Source organism: Schistocerca piceifrons, chromosome 8 (assembly GCF_021461385.2).
Source record: "Schistocerca piceifrons isolate TAMUIC-IGC-003096 chromosome 8, iqSchPice1.1, whole genome shotgun sequence".
Classification (NCBI taxonomy): domain Eukaryota; kingdom Metazoa; phylum Arthropoda; class Insecta; order Orthoptera; family Acrididae; genus Schistocerca; species Schistocerca piceifrons.
The window spans coordinates 218,498,998-218,514,520 of record NC_060145.1 but is presented as its reverse complement, the minus strand read 5'-3'; the positions used below and the strand labels follow the sequence as shown (position 1 = coordinate 218,514,520).

The window sequence follows — 15,523 nt, the reverse complement described above, 5'->3', positions numbered from 1 at the left end:
GCATCTGACACACATGTGACTACAGTCTCTGGCAGCTGTAGCCGGACTGCGAGCAGCAGCACATGATGGGAGAGGCAACCGCTAGGTGGAGGTAAGGGGGAGGCTGTGGCAGGGAAGGGAACGGATAGCAGGGTAGGGATAGGTGATGGTAAAGTGCTGCTTGTGAGTGTGAGCAGGGATGAGGTGGAGAGAGGCTAAGGTTGCTAGTGCAGTCAGGACGTTAGATGGAGAATGGGGGAGAGAGGGTAGTGAACAAGGAAAGAAATAAAAAGACTGGGTTCATTGATGGAATAGAGGTCTTTGTGGTGGTGGAATGGGATCATAATATTATTATATGTCGTTAGCAACAGTTTGTTGCTTACAACAATGTGGCACCTGATGTATTTTCTATAAATTGATCAAACAGGTCATAAATTGTCCAACTGTTGATGTTCCAGAGTAATAGAAAAAGGTGTGACTTGAAAATAGTGACTTCTGACACACAAATAGCTCAGAAATTATATCTGACTCAATAACAGTGTTGTATGTGGCAGGAAGATTAACCCATTGGGTGCTTCATGACTACCCAGTTCAAAATCTGTTTAAGGACGAGAAGTCAGTGACAGAGTTGGTCGCACTTTAGCATACACGAGGGGGCTTAAAAAGCATTTTCTGCTGAATGCATGTTCTGTGTACGCTGCAGGAGCAGGTACCCATACCTCATGCTTACCAACACATCAAACCCTCCCAACAAAGAATTTCATAGTTTGTAATGACTCCATAGACTGCTTACAAGGAACATATCAGTGCTACCAAAGAATCTTTCTGATCACTAATATCTAAGACCTCCACAGCTTTGGTACCACAATAACATTCATCTGGCCAATGAGCCACATGGATGTACTGGGAGATAAATTCACTGACAAATTTAGCTTAAGAAGCAACCACAGGAGATAAACTTGGATTTGATGCACCATGTGTATACCTACAATTGCAACTGAGACATAAGACTTTGAAAACCTGGGTTAGGGAATGACAAGTTACCATAACCATTGACATTCTGAGGGCAATTAAGGGGACCACACCAGCATGGTATGTTTCTCTCCAAGCCTCCCAGAAAGATGCAATTGTACCATGCCTCCTACATATCAGCCACAGCAGACTTACAAGAGTTCCTTTTACATCGATAGAAGTTTCCCCGTTACAGCTGTAGTCCTGACATGATAGCCCATTTTCTCACAGTGTGTACCCTACTGAGTTACATGAGATGAGCCATAACCTGTCTACCTTTGTAGAAAAGTACTTGCAGTCAATGGGACAGCAGCAAAAAAAGTCAAGTGTTTCCTGAGGGAAAGTAGATATAACAAAATTTAAGACACCTCAATGTTCGGTGGCTCAGGTGGATATGGAGAGAGTGCATCTTGGTGACGTGCGCTAAGTGAGCTCCAACTGCTTTATTCCCCTGCGCTGTCGTGTATTTTTAAGTTGATATGTACATATTTTATTTATTTAGCTGTTTAAGCTAGTGTCCATACATGTCTTCATTTATCCATCCCATTTCTCTTGCTGAATCTGATAACACTTCATGGTGTATCCTTCATTGATATTGGTATGGGGCAAGTGCAGTGTGTGTGCTTCTTACTACTGCTGCTACTTTCACACTGTGATCTGTTCCCTGTGACCAGTTACAGTTTTTAGCTGCCTGGATTTTATCTCACTTTCAACCGTTTGTCATATGTTACCATCATGCAAATTTTCAGCTACAACAACAAGGTCTAAGACTTGGGGGCTGATCATTCTCCTTTTCTTGTTTCACATAGTTTTGTGTGAATTTCCAATGTGAACAAGGGACTGATTATGGAAATGGGAGAGGATGTAGATGAAGATGAAATGGGAGATATGATACTGCGTGAAGAGTTTGACAGAGCACTGAAAGACCTGAGTCGGAACAAGGCCCCCGGAGTAGACAACATTCCATTGGAACTACTGACGGTACCATCTGGTGAGCAGGATGTATGAAACAGGCGAAATACCCTCAGACTTCAAGAAGAATATAATAATTCCAATCCCAAAGAAAGCAGGTGTTGACAGATGTGAAAATTACCGAACAATCAGTTTAATAAGCCACAGCTGCAAAATACTAACACGAATTCTGTACAGACGAATGGAAAAACTAGTAGAAGCCGACCTCGGGGAAGATCAGTTTGGATTCCGTAGAAACACTGGAACACATGAGGCAATACTGTCCTTACGATTTATCTTAGAAGAAAGATTAAGGAAAGGCAAACCTACATTTCTAGCATTTGTAGACTTAGAGAAAGCTTTTCACAATGTTGACTGGAATACTCTTTCAAATTCTAAAGGTGGCAGGGGTAAAATACAGGGAGCGAAAGGCTATTTACAATTTGTACAGAAACCAGATGGCAGTTATAAGAGTCGAGGGATATGAAAGGGAAGCAGTGGTTGGGAAGGGAGTAAGACAGGGTTCTAGCCTCTCCCCCAATGTTATTCAATCTGTATATTGAGCAGGAGGAAAGGAAACAAAAGAAAAATTTGGAGTAGGTATTAAAATCCATGGAGAAGAAATAAAAACTTTGGGGTTCGCCGATGACATTGTAATTCTGTCAGAGATGGCAAAGGACTTGGAAGGGCAGTTGAATGGAATGGACAGTGTCTTGAAAGGAGGATATGAGATGAACATCAACAAAAGCAAAACGAGGGTAATGGAATGTAGTCGAATTAAGTCTGGTGATGTTGAGGGTATTAGATTAGGAAATGAGACACTTAAAGTAGTAAAGGAGTTTTGCTATTTGGGGAGCAAAATAACTGATGATGGTCGAAGTAGAGAGGATATAAAATGTAGACTGGCAATTGCAAGGAAAGCGTTTCTGAAGAAGAGAAATTTAACATCGAGTATAGATTTAAGTGTCAGGAAGTCATTTCTGAAAGTATTTGTATGGAGTGTAGCCATGTATGGAAGTGAAACATGGACGATAAATAGTTTGGACAAGAAGAGAATAGAATCTTTCGAAATGTGCTGCTACAGAAGAATGCTGAAGATTAGATGGGTAGATCATATAAGTAATGAGGAGGTATTGAATAGGATTGGGGAGAAGAGGTGTTCGTGGCACAACTTGACCAGAAGAAGGGATCGGTTGGTAGGACGTGTTCTGAGGCATCAAGGGATCACCAATATAGTATTGGAGGGCAGCGTGGAGGGTAAAAATCGTAGAGGGAGACCAAGAGATGAATACACTCAGCAGATTCAGAAGGATGTAGGTTGCAGTAGGTACTGGGAGATGAAGAAGCTTGCACAGGATAGAGTAGCATGGAGAGCTGCATCAAACCAGTCTCAGGACTGAAGACCACAACAACAACAACAACAACAACAACAACAAGGGACTGATAACAAGGATGTTTAGCCTCTTTAAAACTGTATTCATCATTATAGTGTTCCTATTTTTTAGTACTCTAACATTCTGATACATCTTAATTAGCTGATTTGAACAATTTCTTCAGTGTGTGTGATTGTGCATCTATTTTCACCTTTGTAACACCTGTTACTGTTATGATATGTGCCACATTGGTTGTATCCCCAACTTCCAGTATCAGCAAATGACATAACAGTGAGCGACTCCCAATCTTCCCCCTAACATGTTTGCTATGTAGCAGCAAGACCTTCACTTTTTTACTTAACCCAAGTATTATGACCTGTCTCTTAAATTCTTATTGTCTGCTGCTCCATACTTTATCTACAATTGAATTAGCTTCCTTCCTTCTACAGGTAACAGGCTTTATCTGTAATCAAGATCAATGCTATAAATTATCAAATTATTGAAAGTACTCCATTTTGGGCCTCCCTCCCTGGAGCAATATGCATATTGATTGTACATGCATATACCATAGTAAATAATTACACAGATGTGTGTGATTATAGATATTTGTTGTAGAATATAATCAGATATGTCTCACTGGTCAGCGTTTAGCTATCTGTACTTGTATTAAGCCACAAAGCAAATGACACACATTGCTTACCAGGAATGTAATCTGTTGAACACGTAACTAACGAAAGAATAGAAATTTATTTGCTTAACACTTAAGGGATCATGCAACTACTTCAGTGTCAGCTACCTAAAACATTTTTGTAAAGTTATCTTTAATTGTCTATAGCATTATTTATGCATCAGTAGCAACTCCAATAGTATCCATGTCCAGTGCCCAAGATGACGGAGACATAATTCCTATAGTCTAATGAAAATCCTTTTTTCCCCCTAAGGTAAGTCTTTCCGCTCCCAGGATTGGAATGACTCCTTACCCTCTCCCTTAAAACCCACTTCCTTTCGTCTTCCCCTCTCCTTCCCTCTTTCCTGATGAGGCAACAGCTTGTTGCGAAAGCTTGAATTTTGTGTGTATGTTTGTGTTTGTTTGTGTGTCTATCGACCTGCCAGCGCTTTTGTTCGGTAAGTCACCTCATCTTTGTTTTTATATATAATTTTTCCCACGTGGAATGTTTCCTTCCATTATATAGAAAATCATTTGTCAGTTGACTTCTGTCACCTCTACAGTGTTGCCTTAGTAAATGCTCATTCAAAGAATCAGTAAATCTTGTGGAAAAACGTGGATTTAATAGCTATGGTTAGTGGCGTTAAAACAGGCTGCAGGTAGTGCCAGGATTCAGTTTGTCAAATATCTCTTAGGCAGAGAGTGCAGTTTGAGCACTAGAAGTTAACTGATTTATTGTGTCAAGTTGACAACACCACACAGTCTGTGCATTATGTCTTGAGCTCTGATTGAAGGAACTCATTTCCCTGGTGTGTAGTGTCAGCTTTAATTTAATTTTAATCAGTATAAGCAAATTGATCTTTTTCAGCAGTGGGGACTGCCAATGCATCTGCTATTTAAATTATTATAGCTCTTTATTGTGATGGTGCCAAAATGTCACATTACCATAGGTAGAATGAAAATATATTTATAATTAAAAAAAATACTCGGGGGAAGGATATCTTCATTTTTAATAACATTGTTGTATAGTTGTGAACAAAAATGTAGAGGCCAGCTGGTTAAAATACAGAGCATTGAATTAACATTGAAAATAATACCCTGTGGTTGGACTGCAATAAAATAACACAAGAGAGATTTCAAATTTTGATTTACTTATCATAAAAGAACATAAATCAAGAAAAGATTTTTATTTTGTCAGCTTCAACTTCAGTTGACAGACTAGAAGCTAGGCCACATCACTTCAAACAATAGAAATAACTTGGGTTAACTCCCTCAATCCTGAGCTTAGATTTAATGATATAGTTATGTAGGTCTTCACTGCCTGTTCGACCATGACTACCAGTCAAACCATACGCTGAAAGATGTAATAGACAACAGTAGATGCCCACTCCCTCCGTCACAGGAAACCCATTACAATAAAGTTTCCCAGCAGGTGACCAATTATCATCATTACAGCAGAGCAGTCATGGCAAAATATAAGTGACCCTGGATGACAAAAATATACCAGTAGGCGCTATAGAAGGTCACTGATTTACGATGTGACATGGCACCATACCCAGAAAATATTCGTATGAGATTTCATGGCAGAAAAGTTGCATGTAGCTTGTAGCTATTGGATGCTACATAAGGACCGAGAAGGTTAAATAATTTGTAAATAATTTGTCTCTCTCTCTCTCTCTCTCTCTCTCTCTCTCTCTCTCTCTCTCTCTCTCTCTGTGTGTGTGTGTGTGTGTGTGTGTGTGTGTGTGTGTGTGTGTGTGCAGGAATGGTAACTGAATCTTTTAGTACACCTTAGCAATTATACTGTATCGCAGCTGTTGTAACATGGGGAGAAATATTGAAATTTGCTGCAGGTTTTCATTTTTGTATTGTGGAATGCCAAAGATAAAAATCAGTTTTAAATTTCATCTTTTGTTCCAGGTGCTCGGAGTTGTAATTGTTGGCTATTGAATGGGCACTGAATAATACTGCAACAACTTGTTCACATTTGGATTCCAATAAACAACTTGGTGGAAAAATAGAAAATTTGATTGTATCATTCAGTGAGCGAAAACAATGTCATCAGAATTTTTAATTGCTGTTCCACATGAACTGCCTAAACAGGATAGCTTAGTAAACAGCAGCAGAGAAGGAAAGATGCTTGATGAAGATTACACGAATAATCATTTGGAACAAAAGCTTTCACACGGAGTACCTCAGTTTTCATGCATTAGAAATTTTCCATTCAATAACAGTATGAAATTTTGTGACATGAGATTGCCTGACCACACTGCAACCAAAAGGCACACATTAGATGATGAATTGGATACAAGGCTTCCAAAACTAATAAAACTACAGTCTAAATTTACTAATTATCGTTCAGAGGCAGCTGTTGACATGGTAGATGCAGTTGCAATTAGGTCTCAGTTCATTAAAAATGATGTTAACTTAGGTGAGGTTGTAGAAAATCCATCTATTGATAAAAGTGAAAGAACAGATGTTTTAGTAGAAGAAACATCACTTCAGCAACTTGCAAATGAAACATTGGAAGCATGTAACTCTGATCATATCTCGGTGGAAGCCATTGGTGGTCACAGCTGTGCTGCAATAGAAAATGGCTCTTGCACAAACAGAAAATCTTCAGATCAGGAACAAGATTTTTTGCAAATGGAAACAGAGAATGCTGTATTGAAATTTCAAAACAGAAATGACAGTTCTGCTTCGCTTGTAGTGGGTCAAGACTGTGTTACAGAAACTGAAAATTCATTGCTAAACACTGAGCAACGTGTGTTTTTTGCCCATGAATTTGTGGGTGCAGAGACAGAGGCAGATGAATATCACAGTGTTCATGAGTCACTTTCTCTTTCAGAATTTTTGATATGCCCTACTACTTTTGAACAGAAAGAAAGTTGTGATTCGTTGTTGCATTCTGTTCAGAAGGCGGAAACAGATGACAGTAGTGTTACTGCTGCTATTGATGTCTCTCCTGGCATTGAAGGAATGGATGCACAAGTCTTGTTTCACAATGAAAGTGAAATATCGGGACATGCAAGCACTAGTTTTGATATGGACAATAAGTCAATTGGTAAAGCTGTATGTGACAATACAGGTAACCCTTTGTGCAAAACTCGGAATTTGACACACAGCGCAGAAGTAGAAACCAGTTTAAATTTATTGCATAACAAAATTCCTGACAGTGATGTGGCAATAACAAGGCAAGCAGTGGTTAAGGAAGAGTTCCCCATAAAAGAGGAAGCGGAAGAGGACGCCAGTCTGCGTAACCGTGAACTTGATCTTGATGATGATAGTGTGCTTCAGAATTTGTTCATGTCACTTGAGAACCACGAGATAGTGACAGAAAGTGTTTCTACTTCTACATATGGTCATCATGAGTCATCAGATACAGGACCTAATCAAGATTTGTATAACAGAACTGCATACAAAGAAAATTTAGCTGCAGCCCTAGCAAAATCAGCTGCTGCTAAGGAGTATTCTGTGAAGCCACATACTGAGAATGGAAAGGAAATAATAGACAGAGATTTGTCAATACCTGACTTGATCAGTGAGTCAGGGTGTTTCCAGGTTGCAGGGCACTATGCTAGCAGAGCACAGAGCTGCAATGAAGAAAACAACACTCGAAGTCTCCATCAAACTTTGTTTCCTGTTGTAGCTGACACAACCCCAACCCAGAAAACAACCTTAACACAGAAAACAGAAGCATCATTTGAAAAAGTGAAGAAAACACGTGAAGAACGGCTGCTCACCAGTTTACCAAGATGTTTTGTTGCTAAGATTCCGGCCACTATTGTACAGTCCTCAGAAAACAGATCTGATTTTGTTGCCACTTCAGGATCTGAAGCTGAGAATAGTATTAAACCAGACACAGATGTTATTCATAAGCATCACAAAAAGGAATTAATAAAGAAATTCTCATCAGGACTTTTAAAAGATGGAGAATGTGACATGAGTAGTTCAAGAGACAACAGAATACACACCGAAACTGCATTGAAAGATTCTGCTCTTCCATCAACGTCTACTGCAACCACAAATGAAGATAAATGTATTAAGGACACTATTGTGATATCCGATTCGGATGATGATAGCATAATTGAATTTGATGTAGTGAAAACATGTAGCAAGAAACGCAACACAAAATCTTCGTATAGTGGCTCATTGGATAAAAACACTCAGTCCAGCAGCCGCAAAGGTACATCAAATACCAGGAGTTCAACAAATGAGGAATCATTAGGTCATCAAGCAAGAAATTCCGTAGCTAAAGGGAGCGATATTCTGGAGTGCATTGTTGTGTCAGACTCTGACGACGAGTCTTCAAATGCAGTACTGTCATCAAGAAACAGAGCATCAGATCATTCAGATGAAGGTGTAAATGTATCGGATGCTGAGTCACGTGTTTCTGTCAGTGACATGAACCGTAGAAACAGAACTGAAAGTCATGGTGTAATTGATTTATCAGGAGGCAGAAGCCCACCTGCCATGCCTAAAAGTAATAGTGTTGTACCTTCAGCAGGTGACAGTGGTGTTGGTGTGCTTGCCACTGCGTTTGCTGCTGGTGATTCTCAATGTAGTCTGGCAGACAGGTTGGGAGTGCGTAACAGTGGACTGGATACTAACAACAGTGACACTTTCACACACATTGTTGCTGCTACCATAACCTATACTCCTGGCCAAAGCAATTTAGGAAGAGATGGTGATGTGATTGATCTGTCTAGGAGAAACTTAAGTCCGTTGATAACTACTTGGCAAAATAAGACTAATAGTGCACTGGATGTTCTGGACTTATCAGGTAGTGATAAGAAACAACAGGAAAGACATAGTGTTATAAAATCTGTGGGAACTGCTACAGATAATAAATCAGCAACAAAGGATATTGCAGAAGACAAAGACAGTTCGCCTGCATGGAGCTGTCCTATTTGCTTTGAAAGTCTTTTATCTGGTCGACAGTCTGTGTCCTCTACTCCATGCGGTCATGTATTTTGTACAAAATGCATTGAAGAAGCTGTTAATCAGTTCAAGAAATGTCCTACTTGTTGCAGGAAAGTTGCTCTCAAACGCGTCCACAAAATATTTCTTTAATTTGATTTATGTTGCAAGAGAAAATAACAGGAAAAGTTATTGTTGTGCTGACAGACAAGATAAAGAAGAAGTGTTAATTTTAGTGAGAAAATTAAACTCAACAAGATACACAAATATATTGAATAACACTAAATTTAGGAATGTCTGTTATCTGCCTTCATTTTCCAAGTAAGTATGTATTACTGTTGGAAGTTCCTAGACTGCCATGCGCAGCGTTTGTGTTTTGAGAAGCTCTGTGCTATATGTGATGTTGCTATAATTAGGCGTACATCACTGGCCAAAGTATATGTTTCTCTACTTTGCTGTGAGCACAAGAAATATGAATCATGATATTGGTTTGTAATCAAGGAGATGTGAAAAATGTGAATGAGACTGTTCATGTGTAGTGTATGTTGTTAAATCTTTGTATTAATTATTTATATCTGTATTTTATTGTTTCTGCATTACTTAATTTTTTATTAAATACAGACAAAAAGGTAGATTACTGTTTGCATATTTTAATACAATAAGGATATATACAATTTTATCAATAATGGTAGTTTGTATATTTGATGCTTTATATATATATATATATTATTAGACATTGTGTAAAAGAATGCTCATCAGTATTTATCATCCCAGTCCTAATGACTGATTTGCTTTATTAAGCTTGCATACAAAGTATCAGTATGCTAACAGAAGAAATGCCATGGTAATTTATGTGCAGTATCGTAAGAATTCGTCATAAATCGCTAAGTCACCCTTTTGCCTCAAATCATTTTATGTACAAAAAAATAAAAATATAGTTTGCTGAAAATATTTTACAACAGGTGGAGCTGATGACTTTAATGTGACAGGAGAAACTAACAGTCACTTGTGCAAAGCAGTTTGATGAAATCGAGTCCAAAGAGAGAATAATCTCGTGAAAATTACTTAATGCAGTTTGTGTTTCAGTAATGAATTTGTATGATAGTTATGTATTTCAAATATATTTAATAAGGCACTTAACTACAACTTAATGAAATCTGAGAAGTGCTGTCATTGTTGCCAAGGAAATCACTGCACACAGTTTGCAGAATTTAATTAATTATCGTAATTAAATGTCTATGGATCTTTCCTTTTCCATGGTACATAGGGTGTAAGTATAAGCTAAACAGTATGTGTCCCATTTGCAAACAAACATAAACAGAATTACAATATTCAGTCATTCTGAAATTTGACAGTGTGAACAGTAAAGAACTTCCTTTCGCTAGATTCTCAAGACAAAGTACTTGAGAATCTCATAAGTTCAAGAGAGATATGTCCACTGCGCTCCTGTGACTGTTGATACAAATTACAATGTACTATTTGTGTTAAAACAGTACGATTTCATTTATACCCACTGTGATATTTGTTGCATATCTGTTTTGACTGTGAATTTGCTTGTTTAGACAAGGGAGTGACGAGGGGGGGGAAATCCCAGAAACAAATGCAATGTATTGTTTTCCCTTGAATAAAGTTGTGTACTGAATTAGTGTAATAACCTTGTCCACTCTATGAAGTAAGCTACAAAATTGAAATTTATTTTTGGAGACACACATGAAATATTACTAGATCCGTAATTTCTTGTTGGTATCCATCAGTATTATTTCCTATTGTAACCATCAATATACACAAAAAGTATTCAATAAAAGTAAATGTTCTGTGGCTTTCACTCATGTGGAGGCATTTCAGTTTGTCGGTTGGTGTGACAGTTCTGCTGTTTTTATGTTCATAGTGTGCATTTGGTTTGACAAGGCTTGGTAATCACCATTCAAGATTTTCTCCAGAGCAGAAAAAATTTGACACAGCCATTGGTAATTCATCTGGGGACTATTAGCTCATAGATGTGATAGTGCTTACTACAGATCTGTTTGTTCACTTCAAGCAAATGAAGGCTCAAATTAAAAATTAAGTGACTGATTTTTTTTTATTATTATTATTTTTTTTTTTTTTTAAATTGCAAACCTACAAGCTGGCGCATATACACTTCTTTGTAAATGGAAGGAGTAGGTTTAGTTCACCACTGTTCAGTTCACCATTCAGCCTAATTCCTCATTGCACAAGTTGTATCACAGGTGTCATAAGCATATTAATTCTCTTGTGAGGCATGCTTCATTACGAAAAGCCTTGCAAAGTTCATAAAACATGAACTCTCATTTCCCATCCACAAAGAACAGAAATGATTTGCAAGTCAATACTGCACAGCTGAACAGCAATGTAAAAATGACAGGAGCTCATTGGGAAATAGTTCTAGAGAACCACTAGACCTGTGTTGCCTTAGTCAAGCACTAATATTTTGGTACATATATATTGTAGTTCTTTTTCTACTTCTATCTCGTCAAGTCTACGGATGTATCACTGTTTCTGGAACCTATAAGGGCAGTGTGCTGTAGACAACTGTCATCTACTGGATCCTATGTTTTGTTGTTGCTAAGGAAAGACTAATTTAAAAATGTATTATCATTTGCATTGAACAGCTTCTGTATTTCAAGTTAGTGTTTGAAAGAAAAGAAAAAGCAATGCTGAATAACAAACTGAATTTTAGGAATCAACTACATAGGAAAAGAAAGATGCAAGTAGCAATCTATGTTCCTCACAAACCACATGCAAGTTTCAAAGCCAATGTGTTGTTATGCAGAAACTATTCAGTCAGGCACCACACCTTTACATGATATTAAACATTTTTCAGTATATGTAAAGGATTGGTGAAAATTTTTGTTTGAGATCAGCTGTTAGACTGATTTCTGGCTCATAACTTTCTAGGTAGTGTTCTGAATGCAAACAGCCTTGCCGTGGTGGACACACCAGTTCCCATCAGATACCAGAAGTTGAGCACCATTGGGTACAGCTAGCATTTGGTTGGGTGACCGTTTGGGTCTGCCGTGCTCTGTTGGCAAGTGGGATAAACTCGGCCATTGTGTGGCCAATTGGGGAGCTGTTTGGTTGAGAAGTAGCAGCTCTGGATCACAGAAACTGACTATGCCTGAGAGAGTGATGCACTGGCCCTGGCCCATGCCCCTCAGTATCTGCATCTGATGACAACTTTGGGCTGAGGATGACACAGTGGCTGGTTAGTACCATTTGGCCTTCCAAGGTCTGTTTGAACAGAGCAGAAAAGAGCAGGAAGTTCATCCATTACCAAAGAAAGCCATAGACTGTGCGTGCCAAAGATGGTGAAATTTGCTAGATGACTTTATTAAGAGAGATAAGTTAAATATTTTTAGTGTCGTGAATAGAGTATTCTCACATTCAAAAGTTTCTTTGGCAGCACTTAATTTTGAAATATTACATGCACAATCATGTCTGATTTATTTCTTGTCACACCTATAAAAGTAATTGCCATGGTGCTTCAGTAGCTAGTGTGTGCATAAGGAACAAATCACATGAGTAAGTATCACTGGTTAGATACAACAGCATATTTGTTCTGAATGAAATAAAGTGTATTTAATTTTCAAGGTGGTACAAGCTATTTCATTGAGTGAATTTTTAATTGATTTATCAGCAAAAGAGTCAGTTTATAAGATGATGATCCCTGCATATGAGTTTTCTGTGTCATCCCAAGTCAGAATTCTTTTATGTAATTGTTTAGGTTGTATTAAATAAAAAAGTTCCAGATATATTTAACAGATTCCATTGGGAGACACTGGAAAGCTGTAATTCCTCAAATGAGGGTATATTTTCAGAATTATGAGACTGCTGTTATGAAGGAGTCAGAAATAGTTTCAGTATGCTGAGATCCACTTTCCTTTCCCTGTGAGTGTTGTATGTTAAGTACTCTGTGAAATTGATTACATTTATATATTCAGTTCCCCACCCTGTAACCATGTCCTCAAAAATACTACACAAAATTGTAAATTACTTTAATTGAATCTTCATTGAATTCAAAAAGAGCTCTACAAAGTAGTGTAGTTGCATGTTGAAATTCATTCATAAGAGGAAGTGGGAAAGGATTTAGCTCTAGAAATTGGATTTTTCGGGACAGCAAATCAAATAAATACTGTTAATTTTAAATATACTGTGTCATTTTTGCACAACTGTTGGTCAAGATAACATAGGTTGTTAACATTTCTTCATTAGATTCTTGTTTTTTGGTTTACTTTAATGAGTAGAGTATTAACAAAATATCACATAATCACACAGTTCTTGTTGGCCTCTTAACCCAAACCATTTTCACCACTTTTTTACTGTTACCAGTGGATCATAACTGCATTTTGTATCCGAAAATTTAAAAATAGTTGTGGTTTGGATGTTTTTACTAAAATTATGATTTTATTCAGTTTTCTTTTGTAAAAAGAAAATTTGTTTTGAAACACATGTGAAAATGATGAAAATCAATCACAGTTGTAGATGTGGGAAAATTTTCATAAGTGCACTTTAACTTCTACCAACTGGAGAGCACTAAAATGCAAAAATGGAAGCAGAAATGGCATAAATAAGAGTTATATCAAAACACGTGAAAACTGGAAGAAAAAGGACTCGCTGCAAATAGTAGGATGAATCTCTCTTTTTGGTTGATCCTTCCCATATTACCATATGCATCAGTGGGGTAGTAAATGGGTCTTGCGTTGTGTAAAACATTCAACGAAGGTGTTCAATTCCAGTAATCCCCTGTGTCAAAAGTGTTGTGTTATGTCCTGTAGGTCCATCTAAATGGTGAATAAGAACAAGAAGGGTGAGGATTCTTGAAAAACACCAGCTTTGTAATTCAAGCTATAATTTTTTTTTCCCATGCAGTTAAGGAAATTTGTAGCTTTGGAATTGAGACATGGAATGGCCAGATTGTGAAGGAGAAATGCGCCACATCTTCACTTCACTGGCTTTGATGAGTAAGCTAAAGGTTAATTATTGTTGCTGTGTTCAACAGGTAGTGTTACTGTGACTTTAAGCAGATACTAATGTAGTTGCTTGTGGGTAAATGTTGTTGAATTTGTGCTAGTGCACAAAAAGTTTTTCAGTTGAACTTTTTTTGTTTGAATTTGTTATATGTTGTGCATTTTCTTTAACCTCCTGTACACCATAGATAAGACAGTTCAGCAGAGTGTATTAAGAAAACTTCGAGCGATGGTGATTTCTGGAATTGTTCCGTTCCATGACAACACCTGCCCTCGGTTTCTGTGCAACCCATTGGCTCCTTGAGTAGTTTCAATGGGGCATTTTCGATCACCTACCATACAGTCCAGACCTAGTGTCGAGTGATTTCAATCTTGTCCCTGAACTGAAGAAGTGATTGAAAGCGCAGTACTTCCAGACTAACAAAAAACTTAAAGACGTTGTCAATATTCATTTCAATTTGTTTGTGGCAACATTTTATGAAAGGAGTATTGGAAAACGTATCCATAGGTATGACAGATGCCTCAATTGTTGGTTATCACTATTACAAGTGCTCAAGGTGAGTTCAAATTATTATTAAACATTTTATATATTACTATCTTTTACATAACTGTTTTAAAAAAATAAGAAATCTTTCTTTGTGTATTTTACAGATAGAATTATAGAAAATTGTCCGGAATAAATTGATACTGCAGGCATTTTGAAAAATGTAAAATTTTAAACCCATTGCTTTAACAAAAGAGCTCTTTTCCCGAATACTGTACTTCCAGACACACTGGTGTTCCTCCCTGGTTGGTACTAAATGACAAACATGTTAATAGACTCGGTCAGTCATGGCTGGGTTCTGGTTTGGCAAGCATGGGTATCTTGATCTGTTGATTGGTTAGTGCCAATGGTCTTGTTCATTAATGTAAGCACTGGGCTTTATCATTATTCGTACATCATAATTGGATACAGTAGTGAAATATGAATCACAGAGAAGAAGGATGTTGATATTAGTTTAACTGTGTCATTAATGGGGGTGGCAGAAACATCCATTAAAGAAAAGTGAGTTGTGTGTGCTAGTAAGATGGATGACTGTTGCAGTGATACACTTGATTGATAGCATTTGGGTTCTTCCACACCCTAGTTTTAGGACTCCCTAGAAAGTGAAAGGAGACTTCTGTTGTGGGAATGGTATAAAGCCAGTGTCACTGTTCTAACAACCTAATGTGTTGGGTGGACTGGCAGGGAGTATTCGCACCCAACCAACAGAGCATTCAAAGTGAAAGTTCACGCTTCAGCCTTAAAAACTGAAATCCGAAGACCATTCTGAATAATGTCAAAAACCTTCAGAAATGTGTCCCCCTTTTATATTCAAGCAGGATTGGAAAGTGTTAACAGGCAGCTCCAAAAGACAGTAGAGGTAGTTAAAATGACACCCTCATGAGACTGCTACATTACAGCAAGTTTTTGAGACCAAAAATTTTTTCCTGTGTGAGGCTTCTTGTACAAGATTGTGTGTCAGTTTAAAGTTCTAGATTCACACGCTTTACTGTTCGCATCATTTCTTCTTTATAATCTTTCTTTCATTGTATCAGTACCCATTTGTATTGTGATATATTGTGATATTTCAAACATTTGTAAGTGCTACGATAAA

The 15,523-nt window shown here is 37.7% G+C and overlaps 1 protein-coding gene across 2 annotated transcripts in view; it reads left to right on the top strand.

The window, feature by feature from the left end:
* Positions 1-10,543, top strand: part of LOC124711267 — a 54,279-nt gene extending 43,736 nt beyond the window's left edge. For both annotated transcript variants that reach the window (XM_047241246.1, XM_047241247.1), the window contains one exon: positions 5,902-10,543. In XM_047241246.1, the coding sequence (XP_047097202.1) occupies positions 6,037-9,054 (3,018 nt within the window). In that variant the 5' untranslated portion in view covers positions 5,902-6,036 and the 3' untranslated portion in view covers positions 9,055-10,543. The remainder of the gene's footprint in view (positions 1-5,901) is intronic.
* Positions 10,544-15,523: the final 4,980 nt, after the last annotated feature.